Raw genomic sequence first — 15,371 nt, 5'->3', positions numbered from 1 at the left:
AGAGGGTGGACCGCCCCCATCGTGGCACCCAGAGGCCCGAGGTCTGCGGGCTCCCCTGCTGCAGCCTGGGAGAAGGCAGAGACCTGAGGAGAGGTGTTGGCCTGGCCAAAAAGTGCCCTAGGGCCCCGAAAGTTTGCTTTTACATGCCTTTGTACAGGCCAAGGTTATCCTGCTCCTCAAAGGAAGGATTCGGAAATTCTGCTCATCCACGCAGGCTTCAGAGATACCTGGAAGGCAAAGTGAGTCCGCCTGAACTCACCTGGGAGTCGTTGAAGGGCAGGCACCCTGCAGCAGCCAGGAGGAAGAGGGCACTGTGGAGAGGAGGTAAACACGCAGCTTCACTTGTCAACATCAAGGGTGAGTCCCGGAGAGTGTGGAGGTTGAAATACACGGACTGGAGCTCAGATGAGGCAAAGATCTCGTGAGACCACACCCAATTCCCCCGTTCATCCTCTGAGAACCTCACTACCCATGTAGTTTTCAATTATGTGCTCTGCTGACACCAGTTTCTTCTCTGGGGCTCGGCTAGCCATCTTCCCAGAGACAGGCATTTGCAGGACATGTGCAAAAGCACAGCTGGCTCACTTGAGAAAAACAGTATATATAAAAGGAAACTTCTTTAAACTACCGATCCCCAAAAATACACTAGTGGAAAATTGGGCAAGCAGACTACAGTTGTTCCGCTTACCAATAAGAAAACACCACGGAAAGCACATTACAAACTTATCGCCTTATCCAAATGATCAAACTTAACATCTCCAATAGTGGGACAGAGCTACATCATGTGCCTCCTGATACAATGTACTGAGAAGGGCACGACGTCACTCATGTGGTATTCCTGCCAAATATGCATAACCTGGACTGAATCACAAGGAAACACTGAGACAAACCCAAATTCAGGGATAGTCCACAAAACAATGGGCTTACACTATTCAAACTATGAAGCCAATGAAAGGCAATAAAATGTCGAGAAAGTGTTCCAGATTAAAGGATATGAAAGAGACATGACATCTTTGGGGGAAGAAGTTACTATAAAAGACAATATCGGGATCATTGGCCAAATTTGAACATCGACTCAATATTACATAACAGTATTGTATCCAATGTTAATTTTCTAAACTTAAACATTGCACTGTGGTTATAAAAGAGCTTCTTATTTTTAGGAGATACGCTTTGCAGTATTTAGGGGTAGAGTCATAACCCCTGCAACTTATTCTCAAATGGTTCAGAAAAGAGTAAGAATAATTATGTATATATTCTTACATATATATATGTATCATCTCCATATATATATGGAGAGAGAAAGAAAGCAAATACAAAAAACGTTATCAGTGGGTGAATCTAGATAAAAGGTATATGGGAGTTCATTGTAATATTCTTGGAGCTTTTCTATCGGTTTTAACTTTTTCCCAAATAAGGGAATTCCCTGGCGGTCCAGTAGTTAGGACTCGGCGCTTTCATTGCCAAGGGCAGGGGTTCAGTCCCTGGTTGGGGAACGAAGATCCTGCAAGCCACGAAGCGTGGCCAAAAAAAATAATAATAAAATAAAACAAACAAAAAAACGTTTCATTAGAAAAAAATCTCTTATACATACCAAAATATTTATGGCTGAAACGCTACAATGCCTGGGATTTGCTGAAATGAGGCGCTGGGTAGAGGCTTAAGTTGAAAACTGTTGAATCTGGGGGATGAGTCTACAGAGCTTCATTATACTGTTCTGTCTACTTTTATATCTGTTTAGAAATTTCCATAATAAAAGGTTCTTTTTATAATTCTTGCACAAAAAAGTAACATTGCCGATCACGATATTTTCACATTTTCTCATTCATTAGAAAGTCGATTTGGAGATACTTTTTGGCTTAGAAATCAGTGGTTTTTAGATGGTATATGGGCTTCATATACCAAAATATCTTGGCCTATAGCTTTTGCCAATCATTCTCTCCTCTGAAAGAAAGACACCAGAAAACACAAAATCCAAAGGACCACATGCTTTTTCCCCCCCTTTCCATTTTATGATGCAACAACATATTCAGGGTTGGGTCCCTTCTGACCATTGCATTACGCAGCGAGCAGCAAAGGATCAAAGACATAAATGGGGGCAGTGAACACAGCATTTTCACTGTTAGGGAACTTTATCATATGACATCTCACACCAATATATGTTCTACATACATATCAAATTCTGTATTACTTACATATATCTACGTAATACACAACAGCCTGATACTCATAACCTAAGTACACTGGCAATAGTGATGTTAATCAGTTCTGTCCACACCTCCCCCCACACACACACAGTCTTCACTGTTGTCATCACACATAGTGTGTAACCCTTAAAAGACTAGCATGGCTGCTGGGCCTGAGGCAGGAGGATGGGTACAGAGGAATCCTCAGAGCTGGGGCCTCAGGGCTTCAGGAAGGGCAGGACAACATGGGACAGGTTCTAACCACTCCAGTCCACCCACTCCTATAGCCTCGCCAACTTTAAAGGCACACACTCAAACAGCCTTGAGACAATTCCCTGGCACCCGACTGCTGAGGGATTCAGAGGTCAGGGTGGGGTGAGAGGAGGGAGGTTGTCCAGGAGGGTTTCTGGGACTGCACAGGAATAGGCAGGTTGTAGGCTGGGGGAGAGGAGAACCCTCATGGTTTTGGTGTCTGCCTGCAGTGGACAGAGGCTTTGGAGGATGCAGGATGCTTCCCCATCCACAGGCAATGAGCATTAGATCCCCTCAAGCAGACAAGCCCTCAGGGCTGAGGGGAGAAGTGCCAGGTGTGAGGCAGCCCCTGGTTTCCCACCGAAATTGGCCTTGAGCAACACCTGATGACATCAGGCATAAATGGGTTTTAATGCCTCTCTTTAACACCTGCTAATCTTTTAAACAAGAGGATGCTTCCTGACAGTGGGATTTTTTTTTTTCTTCAAGTAGCAGCCTGTAATAAAGGCAAAAAAAGGAGATTGGATGAAAGCCCAGAAATATATGAAACAAAAAGTCCTAAATCCACGTATCAAAACATTCTGCTGGTTTTCTATCTTCAGGACCGAGCTTCGCAGCTACTGCCGAGGAAGCAGGAAGCCACCAGAGGACAAGGCATCCAGGTCAGAATTAGCACACCAGGAGCACAGGGACCTGCCAGAGGGTCCATCCCAGTTCATGTTTCAGCTGGGGAAACTGAGGCACAGAGAGGTATGAAACCTGCCCACGGTCACGGTGCTGTGTGGCCCAAGACCACGACTCAGATCCGTGGATTCGCAGGCCAGTACTTTTCCACCATGGGAATTCTTAAAAACCCAATGAGGATCAAACATTATTTTTAAAACTTTAAGTCACTTCCATTTTTCCATTTTCATTCTTCATCAGTATTGCACAACTCTTAGTGAAATTCTGGGCATCAATGGCTGAAATCTAGCATGAGTTGTTTTCCCCTTAGGGATAAAATATTTCAGAAAAAAAAAAAAGAGCAAATTTGAGAATAAGACACAAAATAGGGATATGTGAGTGTCTGTAATAAATTCCTCTGTCAACTCTCAAGTATGAATTGTCAACAGACGGTTTCTCATCGAAGTTAATATCAGGTTAAATCTTCTATTTTAGATGTTTGTGCAGTTGTTTTTTGTTTTTTTTAAACTTACCTACAGATCTTTGCAGGAGATGTTTTCTGTATGAAAATAAAGAGACGTACAATTAGTCTTTGAAAACTTTTTTGTTCCCCTTAAAAGTAAATATTTAGATCAAGAGGCACATAAATTATGAATAAGTTTATTGGGGGCTTAACAACTTGCTGCACTTCAGTATTTATTGAGGCTTTTTCTGCTTGGACCAAAGGAAGGATGACTCAGAGGTCCAGAGTTGAGTCACTTCGGCAAAGCACTCTGGATGAGTAGTTTTACCGCTCTCACCATTAGAACTATGTTTACCCACAAAAAAGCAAAATGACGCCACGCCCAAGCCTTCGAATATCTTACACACCATGAAAAGGAGAGAGAAATCAATGTACCATGTGTAGGAAAAGAAATTAAGCTCTTGTTCAACTTCTCTTCCGGTCTGTCTCTTTAAATTTTCCTTTCATTAATCCAGCTCTGACCCTGAGCAGTGCTATAAATTCTCTGGTATGATGTGTAAATTAGGAAACAGAAAAAAGGAGAAGGGACATTTGACTCCATCCCTAGAGAGAAGGAAAAAAGGGCAGATTGGGGAAATCTAAAGTTGCCGTTTAGAGCTCCCTGAAATGAAGTAATTCTAATGCATACTCTACCTTTGTTACCTCCTTTTTATTGGTCAGTTTAAGGGAATTAGTCCTTGGCACTTGGGAAGAAAGCTCTAGCAGGAAGAAGCATAGATTTTTTTCATATTTGACAGGGGAAATGGTCAGGCAAGATAATAGATTAATTCTGGACATTTCAGAAGGATTATTTTGCTAGTTGAGGACAAACTGCAATTTTCTTTTACTCCAGCTCAGATAAAGTGTGAACTATGAACATATTGTTTAAAAATGAAGCACTCAAAAGGTACAAAATTTCAGTTATTATAAAATAAGCAAAGCCTGGGGACGAAACATACAGCGCGGTGACTATAGTTAACAGCAGTGTATTGTACTGAATATATTCGAAAGTTGCTAAGAGAGTAGATCTTAAAACTTCTCATCACAAGAGAAACAAATGCGTGGTGATGGATGTTAACTAGATTTATTGTGGCGATCATTTCGAAATATATACAAACATTGAATCATTATATTGAACACCTGAAACAAATATAATTTTATCTGTCAATTATATCTCAATTTTTTAAAAAAGTAAAGCACTGGCAAGAGAAACGTGTGGTTTGCTATGAAGGTTATCTTAAGCTTTCATGTGTGACTAAATAATCCACGTTGCATTGTTTTAATAAACACACGATGTTGTGTGTACAAAGCAGTGGCTCCCATCTTTAGATCCTTTGTTACCTCTTATACGTTATCTTTCATCTTTGTGGAACCGGCCTCAGCAGAGACCAAAGGCAAAGCCAACCTTGACTCCACTGCCCCCCAGTGGGGACACTTATCCCTTCAGTACAGAAAGGATGACACACGCAGAGGTGACCTGGCTCCCACCTGGATAATTGCCCCCAACATGGGAACACGTGTCACTCAAAGATTCTGAGCTAAATAAAGCTGACATCTCCAGAGTTCGGAGGAAGAGAAGGAATGGAGAGGATGGAAACAAAAAGGATGCTCAACTCTTCCATGAGTGACATGTTCACCAGCAGGTGCTCGGGGGCTTCCGTTACAGGGCAGCAAATCAACCCTAGTGCCTGAAGGAGTTTGCCCATCCCACAGAGGAGAGTCCTTTTTATTTTGACCTCCTCTGACTACAGGAGCCCAGAACCTGAGACATGGAGAGTGAAAACCAGCAAGAAATTCATTACAGAGCTCCCAGCCCCCAAGGCTCCAAGAGCAACCGAGGAGTCTGTGTCCGAGATTCCCCTCTGCAAGCCCTTCGGTCCCCAAATCACCCAGTGATAAGTCCTAACGACATCTCAGCTCTGCGTGGGTCACTATAACTCCTCAAAAGTCACGTTGCCAAAGTCACAGTAAGTAGCTGACGCTGCTCTGGGTGAGCTGTAAGTAGCTGATGCTGCTCTGGGTGAGCTAACGCGCTCTGAGGACTGCTGGTGCTGTCCTAGGTGCTCGACACATATTGACTCGTGTCACTACGGGTTAATGTACAGTCCTGGGTTACGTGCTAGGATTCTGAGGCACAGAGAAATCAGTTAAGTTGCTTGGGATCACAGGGTGTGCGCCCAGGCAATCGACCTCCAGAGTCTGACCCTTTTGGACTCTATTCTGTCACAGCCAGTCCTGCAGTGACACCCACCGGCCCTTTCTGGCCACTGGCCTTCATTGGCTGCTTCCTCTCTGCCTGGAGTGCCCAGAAAATTCCTACCCATTTGTGTGACTGGGTTCAAATCTGGCCCTTGGAAGCAGACTTACCAGCGGTCGCCCCCCAGTGCACCCACACGCCTGTTCCAGCCCATAGGACATTCTATGGGCATCCCAGCACCTGTTTACATGTCAGCTCACCATTCAACCTGAGTTCTGTGAGGGTGATAAATGTGTCTCTCCACATCGGTAGCTGTAGAGCTAGCAAGATGTTCGACATGTAGCATATACTTCATAAATGTTGAGCGAACCAATGAATGAATAGCAGTATTCTAAGGTTAAACCGTGACAAATATATCTGCAAGTTATTGAGACTAATTCCACAAGCCACACGCTAACTTAGAGTCAAAGTGTGTGCCTCTGTGTGTGCACATACACAAACAACTAGTTATGGATGGTGACAATGAACCACAGCCCAGATAGAGCTTATTCTCATCATCTGGGAGCAAGGTCATGAAGAGGTCAACTCTACTCTCCCAAGGCCATTCTAGGGAAACCTGACACATAACGGACCAAAGAGCCCACGTCCGGAGTCACAGGTCAAGTCTGAGAGACGGCGTCCAACCACGTTCCTCATGACACCTGGTCACTTGGTCGTGGCTCCAGGCTGAATGCTCAGGAATGTAAATCGTATGAAGAACATATCACGGTCATCTTCATCACAGAGCAGATTTTAACGCCAAACTACTAGAAACCACCTACAAATCTACAAACAGGGACCGGCCAACACACTGCATTCCACGTGGAGAGAAATGAGGCATTTAGGGATTCCGACAAATCGATCAATGGAAAAACAGGACGTATTTTATCATTTCTGTAAATATTCTACATATGTCTGAACTGAATGAATGAAGTCGTTTCCTCTAGGAAGTAAGATCACAGTTGATTTCTGCCATTTTTTTTCTCTGCATTTTCTACGACTTATTACGTCTTATGATATTCATAAAGGAAAGAAAGGGTTTTTTTAAAAAATAACTAAATAGATATGTAACCCACTCAATTGTTTCCTAATTTGCCCTGACAAGAAATGATGTTGTTTTGTGTCAGTAAGGAAATGGAGTCGAAGATTCACAATATTTTGGTATTCACCCAATTGCTTCCGAGGAAAGGTCCTCTTGGCCTGGGAGTCTGACCCTTGCGCTCTGCTTGGTGGAAATACACTGAGGACCCTCCAGCTCCATGTCCCACCCTCACCTTCACCTACCTGATCTGACTTGTCCATCAAGAAGCAATACCCCATGGAGGGACTTCCCTGGCGGTCCAGTGGTTAAGACAGCACACTTCCAATGCAGGGGGTGCAGGTTCTATCCCTGGTCAGGGCATTAAGAACCCACATGCCACATGGTGTGGCCCCCCCCAAAAAAGAAAGAAGCAGTATCCCATGAAGATGGCTGGATCTCATCCCTAGACCAGGTAAATCTTCATTTTTAATTCACACAAAAGGTATTCATTTTGTGAATAAGAAGTCTTCTTTGGAATTTGAGTGGAATTGAGTCAGGGTCTGACTAGTCTCCCAGAACTTGAGCAGCTCCTGGAACCTAAGTGACCAGTTAGTGAATATTTCAGCTCAGCTCCAGTCCTTGGGCTGAGACCTGGGGCTCCAAAAAACACCCAACCACAGGGTCACTGCAATGAGAGGGCTGGAAGCAGGCAGAGACACAGGGAAAATCATACTGTATTTCACTGAATTTCAGATGCCACTGATTGTAAAATTAGTATTTTTTATACTACTAAGAAAAAAAAACCAACAAACATTAGACCAGGACATACCATTGACTATAAAACCACCCTGATTTTAGCTCGTGAAAACTTATTTTTTATTTTTTAAAGAATTATTTTATTTTTACTTATTTATTTTTTTGACCACACTACGCAGCACGTGGGATCTTAGTTCCCTGACCAGGGATCGAACTTGTGCCTCCTGCAGTGGAAGCACTTAACCACTGGACCGCCAGGGAAGTCCCGAGAGTGAAAATGTTAGATGTGAGAAAAAGCAGCACATGTTAGAATTGATGAAATATGGAAATTGCAAGCTGGTGATACGTAAAATGTCAGCTGAAGGTGCCCAAGCTGCCTGAGGTGTCGGGGAAGTTTCCCACGGCAGGCAGATTAGCCTAAAGTACGGAGCCTCGCCGGAGTCACTACAGGCTTCCCTCGCCTCCTGCAATCCGTTCTCCTCCGCAGAAACTGGGGGAGCTTTTAACACTGTGAAGCTGCACAGTGTCTGTGGGCCTTATAACCCAACCGGTTCCTCCCAGTGCACTCAGCCTAAATCCCAAATTCCTAGCTCAGCCCCAAAGGCCCGTCTCCAGCCTCGTCCTAAGCGCCCCCTCTCTTTCTCATCAAGCTTCAGCCACACAGCCCAGAATGACTTCCACCAAGTCCCTTCCTATGTCTGGTCCTTTGCATCTGCTGCTTCCTCTTCCAGGGAGCCCTCCCCTCCCCACCATGTCTAACTCCTGTTCATCCTTTGTCTGTTTTTAATGTCACTTCCCCAGAGTGGCCTGCTGTGGCCACACAACCGAGCAGGTGGGTCTAATTCTTAGTTTAATGTCTGTCTCCCCTTCTGGGCTGATGCTCTATAAAGAGCAGCAATCATGCCTCTTGCTTACGACTGTAGACCCAGGCCTGGCAGGGTGGCCACATACGCAGGGATGTAGAAATATTCATAGAGTGAATGGGACAGGGGTGCACGAAGAGGTTTGCTGACAGATCAGAGGAGAGAAACACTACGACATGGTCTAGGGAAAGTGAGAAGTTTGGTTGTGGCCGGAATTTCTGAAGCCAGAGAGGTGGATGGGGCCCAGGTGGTAAAGGGCTTTGCAGGCCTCCAGGTAGCTTCTGGGTGGTCCTGAAGGGCTGTATGTAGGGGGACATGATCAGATCCATGTGTCAGAAAGGTCCCTCGGGAGTGTTGGTGTGTGGAGTGGCCTTGGCCACAGGAAAGGTGTCTCTCTGTCCCTGGCACACCTGTAAGAAGTGTGCTGCCTGCATGGCCCACTAGCCTCTCTCAAGCTTAAAAGTTCCAAAATTTTGATGTGAAGTCATCTGAAACAGGCAGATGTTAGAAAAAAGGAACTCTCAAAACAGGTACCAAACTAAAACCACCAATCACGTTAAAAATCATAGCTAAACTACATAGTAGGTACAAAGCACCTACTATGTGCCGGAAAGTGTTGGGAGCACCTACTAGCACCTGTGCTGCATGGTGTCCTCCCAACGACTCTTTGAGTGGGTATCATTTCTCTCCCCTTTTCATGGATGGAGGCCCGGAAGGTGAGGAAACGTGTTCCAACTGGTGGAAGGCAGAGCTGGGGTCGGGAGGAAAAGAGGATGTCCACAGGGTGGGCTAAAGCTCCCAGCACCCTGTGGGAAGCTCGCCAAATATTTCCTCATGGTGATGGGATGCGGTGGGGGGAGGGGGGAATGCCCCACCACCACCATCCAGGCCCACAGTCATCTCTACCTCGGCCCCCCAGGCCCTGGCTCAGCGCTGGCCTGGGGTTGAGGTCCATTCAGACCCACAAGCATCCCCACGTATGTTTGGTGAACTGAAGGGATGTCAAAACCGTGATCCTTGAAATTAGTGACCACCGTCAGGCAGGCCTGACTGGAAACAGATGGCAGGAAAAGGCAGACACTAATTTGGACCATACATAAAAAGCACGTCTTTGAAATTTCAAGCAAGGGAAGTGAAACTAGCCTTTTGCGTAATCATTTACCTCTTTCTGAAAACACTTCTGGTGCCCACAGATTATAACTTCGGCTACATTATGCAAAGTGAGAAACACAGGAATGGCCTGAAAGAAAACAAAGGAATAAGCATGAAAATATTTTCTTGGATCTCATAATTACATAATTCTTGGTTTATGCTTAAAAATAAAGATCTGTGGGTACTTTTGGCATTCACGTTGATACTGCTCTCCAGCAAAAACTCTTCTGCGTGGATCAGTGCTCTTGCTTGCAGCACTGTGCTCAGTAGGGTGGATGCACAGGCTCCCCTCTTACGGGTATTCTCATCATTTATTAAGCACCTACTGTGTGTCAGGTGCCATGCCAGGTGCAGGGGACACATCCTGTGAACAGCTGGACACATGTTAGAGAGGCTGTCCCTATTGAGGTAAGAGCTCTGACCGAATGCACAGAAAGGCATGACCAACCCAGTGTGGGCAGAGCACACCTTCTCGGAGGAAGCGAAGTCCAAAGTCTAAACGGGAACAGAATGATGAACTGGAATGAGCCCAGGGACTTCCCTGGTGGTCCACTGGTTAATACTCCGCACTCCCAACGCAGGGGACGTGGGTTCGATATCTGGTTGGGGAACTGAGATCCTGCATGACGCATGGCACGGCCAAAGGGAAAAAAGAAAAAAAAAAGAATGAGCCCAGCAAAAAGAGACAAGGCGGGAGAGGGCTGGAGGCACACACAAGGGCCCAGAGGAGCGAGGAAGCCCACCTCCTCGGGGAACCAGGGGGAGTTGAGAGGGGTGGAATATAGTGTGGAAGGGAAAAGTGGGGGAGAGGAAGGTGGAGAGGTAATCATGGGCCCTATCAGGGAATCGGGACCGTCCCAAGGACCACAAGACACTGAAGAGTTTAAAGCCCACCGTGCATGATTTGATCTGTGCGTTTAGGGGACCTTGGACTGCTGGGTGGGGCAAAGGAGGCAGAGATGGTTGCGAAAGTTCAGTGGTGTGGTAGACGGAAAAATGGCCCTCCAAACTATAGCTGCAGCCTAGTCCCTGGAACCCATGAATATCACCTCATAGGGTGAAAGAAGGGCCTTTGCAAATGGGATTAAGGTGAGAATCTGGAGGTGGGGAGATTACTCTAGATTACCTGGGTGGGTCCCAAATGCAAACACAGATCTCCTCCTAAGAGATAGGCAGAGATCTGACACACACAGAGGAGGAGGCGATGTGACCCCAGAGGCAGAGACTGGAATGATGCAGCCACGAGCCAAGGAGTGCCAGCAGCCACCAGAAGCTGGAAGAGAGACGCAAGGAGCAGATTCTCCCCTAGAGCCTCTGGAGGGAGCGCAGCTCTGCTGACACACCTTGGTACTCACTTCAGACCCCTGGCCTCCAGAACTGGGAGAGAATAAATTTCTGTTGTTTTAAGCCACCTAGGTAGGTGGTAATTTGTTACAGCAGCTACAGGAAACTAATACAAGGAATGACAAGACGGTGGCCTGAACTTGGTAGTGGCAGCGAAGATGGAGAAAAGTGGCCACATGAGGGAAATATTTAGGAGACTGAACTGCAGTAAATGATGGGATAACTGGGATCAACTTTGTACCCCAAAAAAGGGGGGGGAGGGAGAAGATATAAAAAAAGGTAACACTCCAGTGGGTTATCAAGATACACAGAGTACCCACTGCACATTGACTATCGCTGGGCTGTTTGCTAAGAACAGCAGTCTTTCCTAATTTGATAGATAATCTTGACAAGGTAAAGGGGAGGGATTAAGGGGTGAGGGATTGTGCTATTGTCTTTGTTGCTGCTGATGATGATAATGTCTCCTGGAAAGCAGAAAAAGATCAAGAATAATGCATGGGTTTTGGCATCAGCTGGGCTTCAGGCTCCAGCTCCACCATCTGCTAGTGGAGCAGGGCACGTATCCAAACAGTTTGCCCCTCTGTAGTATGAGGATAACAATATCTACGACCTGGAGCTATAGGGAGGAACGATGGAAATAATGCAGGAGCACTGCATGAAGGCTGTCAATATTAAGAGGTACCAAGCCCACGCTTAGTGGCATCGATGGAGGACCCTGAGCTGGGAAATTATTCCAGCTTGGAGGAATCTTAAGTGGGTCTTTAAGCAGATGTTGCTGCCCAACCACTTCCAGATGGATTTATTCTTTATCTTTTGGCTGCGTTGGGTCTTTATTACTGCGTGCAGGCTTTTCTCTAGTTGCGATGAGCGGGGGCTACTCTTCGTTGCGGTGCACGGGCTTCTCATTGTGGTGGCTTCTCTTGTTGTGGACCACAGGCTCTAGGAGCGGGCTTCAGTAGTTGTGGCACATGGGCTCAGTAGTTGTGGCTCGCGGGCTCTAGAGCGCAGGCTCGGTAGTTGTGGCGCACGGGCTTAGTTGCTCCGCGGCATGTGGGATCTTCCCGGACCAGGGCTTGAACCCGGGTCCCCTGCATTGGCAGGTGGATTCTTAACCACTGTGCCACCAGGGAAGTCCCTGGGAGTATATATTTTTACCTTGTCTTTAAGACTTTTATAACTGTATCGCTCTGCCCTATTTTGGTATTTTGTTCTAACTTGCACTGTTTCATTTCATTCTGAGCTCTCACCTTACATTTTTCTTGCCTTTTTAACGTTCTCTACTCCTTTAAAAGTGCAGCTGAAACTTTTTTCCTTTTAAAATCATCCTTATTTTAATTATTTTCTATGTTTTTCATCTTTTGTGCTTCTTTTTATCCCTCTTAAACTTTTATATTTTCAATTATTCTTTATGTATTTTAAGATTATTAAAGAGATTTTTTTTTTAATTGGCTTTATCCATTGGGCTCATGTTTGGAAAACGTGGGCCCTGGCCTTCTAGGTCTGAGCCTAAGAAGATAGCACAGAAAATCTTAGAGAGGTTAACCCTGTGGTACATGACATGAAAATGACAGGGCAACCTGGATCTTATTTATTTAAAATAAAGCCCTGATTTAAAATGCTTTTGCCTCCTTGACTATAAAATCTGTAAGGAAACGAGATTTAGGGTGACTCTAGACGCTAACTCTAGACTTCAAGGAGGCTTAATTTTCTCAATTTTATAAACTGTGGACAGGTTTCTCCATCTGCCTAGGAGATTCTGATCAGATTCTGGAAAAGGATCTATCTACACATACAGAACTGATTTTACTTTATTTTTTATTCTATTTTATTTTTAATTTTTTAAAAGAAAGTTGCCTTTTAATTTTTTTAATTAAAAAAATTTTTTTAATATTTATTTATTAATTATTTTTGGCTGCACCGGGTCTTAGTTGCAGCATACAAGATCTTTAGTTGCAGCATGTGGGTTCCTTAGTTGTGGCATGTGAACTCTTAGTTGAGTCATGCATGCAGGATCTATTTCCCCAACCACGATGGAACCCAGGCTCCCTGCATTGGGAGCGCGGAGTCTTAACCACTGGACCACCAGGGAAGTCCCCAGAACTGATATTAAAGTTCTCTAATCATAGATACCAACAATGTGTTCAGTACAGTGCTAATTATTTTAATTGCATTCTCTTATTTAAACCATATATCAACAACTGTATCCACGGATGCTTGTTGCCCTGATTTACAGACAAGGGAACTGAAGCTTAATGGGGCAGCTTGCTGGCGAGCTCACACCTAGTTCTGGGTATGACTCCATGACTCCAACCCAGTAACGGCAACGCCCACGCTCCCAGTCTCGATGTTATGGAGCCAAATTACAGCAAGCCCCCAGTATAAACTTCCTGGACCTACAACTGTGCAATGTCCAATACCATTGTGTTCCAAATCCTGCCAGTCTGCTTCCTCCAGCAATATAACTGGTATGATCTAAAACAGATGACCTCGGAGTAAACTCTACGCCATTTTTTAAAGGGATATCTTCCATTTCCACTTAAAAATTTTTTAATCTGAATTTCTCAAGCCATTTTTTCGACTGAGGAGCTAACAGGCTTTAGAAACAGTAATTCTACGACTGATTTTATCAGCCTCCATAGAGATCTATCAAAAACAGTATTAAGGCAGTCTACAATTTATGATTACTGATTTTCCCTTGGCCTCCACCTCTGTGCATGAAGCCCCAGTCTGAACTACGTTATTAGTTCAAGAGACTCCAGTGACTGATTATTTTAGAAAACCTGCCTTTTATCTTTATGGAGTGAGGTTCAGCAGGACTTATTTTTGTGAAATCAGACAGAAGTTCTGAGAAATGAGGACTTCCCTGGCAATCCAGTGGTTAAGACTCTGCGCTTCCACTGCAGGGGGCACAGGTTCGATCCCTGGTCGGGGAAATAAGATCCCACAAGCCACACGGTGCAGGCAAAAAAAACAAAATAAAAAGTTCTGAGATATGATAACAATAATAGCTAAGATATATTGAATACTTACTATGTACCAGACTCTGTTATTTTTTTTTAAATGTTACTGCTGTCACTGTACTTTTTTTTTTTTTAATAAATTTATTTATTTATTTATTTTTGGCTGTGTTGGATCTTCGTTGCCGCAAGTGGGCTTTCTGTAGTTGCGTGGAGCCGGGGCTACTCTTAGTTGCAGTGCATGGGTTTCTTATTGTGGTGGCTTCTCTTGTTGTGGAGCATGGGCTCTAGGGTGCACGGGCTTCAGTTGTTGCAGCGCACGGGCTCAGTGGTTGTGGCTTGCAGGCTCTAGAGCACAGGCTCAGTAGTTATGGCACACGGGCTTAGTTGCTCCGCGGCATGTGGGATCTTCCCAGGGCAGGGCTCAAACCCATGTCTCCTGCACTGGCAGGCAGATTCTTAACCACTGTGCCACCAGGGAAGCCCCCAGACTCTGTTTTAATTGCTTTTACATATTGAATCATCATGATAAATCTATGAGGGAGATACTATTAACATTCCAGTTATACGGATGAGAAAAAAGAAAGGATGTATTTTGGTTCTCCTTTTTAACCTGCCTCTTAATAATTTGAAATCACTTTAGACGATCTAGACACTAGCTTGCTGCTAAAGAGAACAGAAAAATAAGCCTGTTCTTTCACATCAAGACTCTAGGAACGGGCTCAATAACAAAAGGTCCCCACCATATTTCATCAGGAAAAATGGCTCAAGATCAACTACCATGAAGCCCAAGTTATCAACTTTGACACAAAATGTAATTGACCGAATGCAACTACCCTACAGTCCAATTCATTTCATTACTTAGGGGCACAGTTTGCAACTAATTTATTCTTAAAATTTTAACATTCACTTATAATTTTACATTGCATCTATGTACCATTGGAAATTTTTCTCTGGATGTAAAGAGAAATTGGTAACTATTACTTAAGATTTTTCATTATTCCCATGCTTCCCAGAGTGGAATTTTCAAGCCTTGATTGTTATTTGTTCAGGTGTTGGAACTGACTTAAAACAGTTTTCTATGGAAAATCCTGGCCCTGCCCACAGGCATGGACTCGGGTCATGCTGTAGGAGTGGGGATGACTCCCTTAGCCAAGTCCTGGGTCGACTTCTAAGTTTTTATAGAAAAACATCAATCCTACCTTCAATTTGGGTGATTTTTAAATATGTGGACGTGGCCTTAATCTGCAATATACAATAATTGCTCACCAGGCCCTTGCCAAAGAATGTACCTTTGAACTGTTGGCTGCCTAGTTTTCATCAAAATCATGCATGCCAGAAATAACTGTTCCTACAGGAAGGGAGCCGGATAATTGGAGAGCAGAGATTTTAGCCCCGGAGAATCGCTCCTACTGAACTGTGCTGTCATTAGGCCTCCA

At 44.6% G+C, this 15,371-nt stretch overlaps 1 protein-coding gene across 1 annotated transcript in view; it reads right to left on the bottom strand.

Moving 5' to 3' along the window:
* Nucleotides 1–15,371, bottom strand: part of TMEM241 (transmembrane protein 241) — a 91,268-nt gene that overhangs the window by 44,774 nt on the left and 31,123 nt on the right. The window contains exons 5-7 of the mRNA XM_065889463.1: nt 9,642–9,719; nt 3,635–3,660; nt 260–311 (exon numbers count right to left, since the gene is read on the bottom strand). Of these exons, the coding sequence (XP_065745535.1) occupies nt 260–311; nt 3,635–3,660; nt 9,642–9,719 (156 nt within the window). The remainder of the gene's footprint in view (nt 1–259; nt 312–3,634; nt 3,661–9,641; nt 9,720–15,371) is intronic.

Source organism: Phocoena phocoena, chromosome 13 (assembly GCF_963924675.1).
Source record: "Phocoena phocoena chromosome 13, mPhoPho1.1, whole genome shotgun sequence".
NCBI classification, from domain to species: Eukaryota; Metazoa; Chordata; class Mammalia; order Artiodactyla; family Phocoenidae; genus Phocoena; species Phocoena phocoena.
Note: the sequence above shows the minus strand (reverse complement) of the source record. Positions and strands in the feature narration are given on the sequence as shown.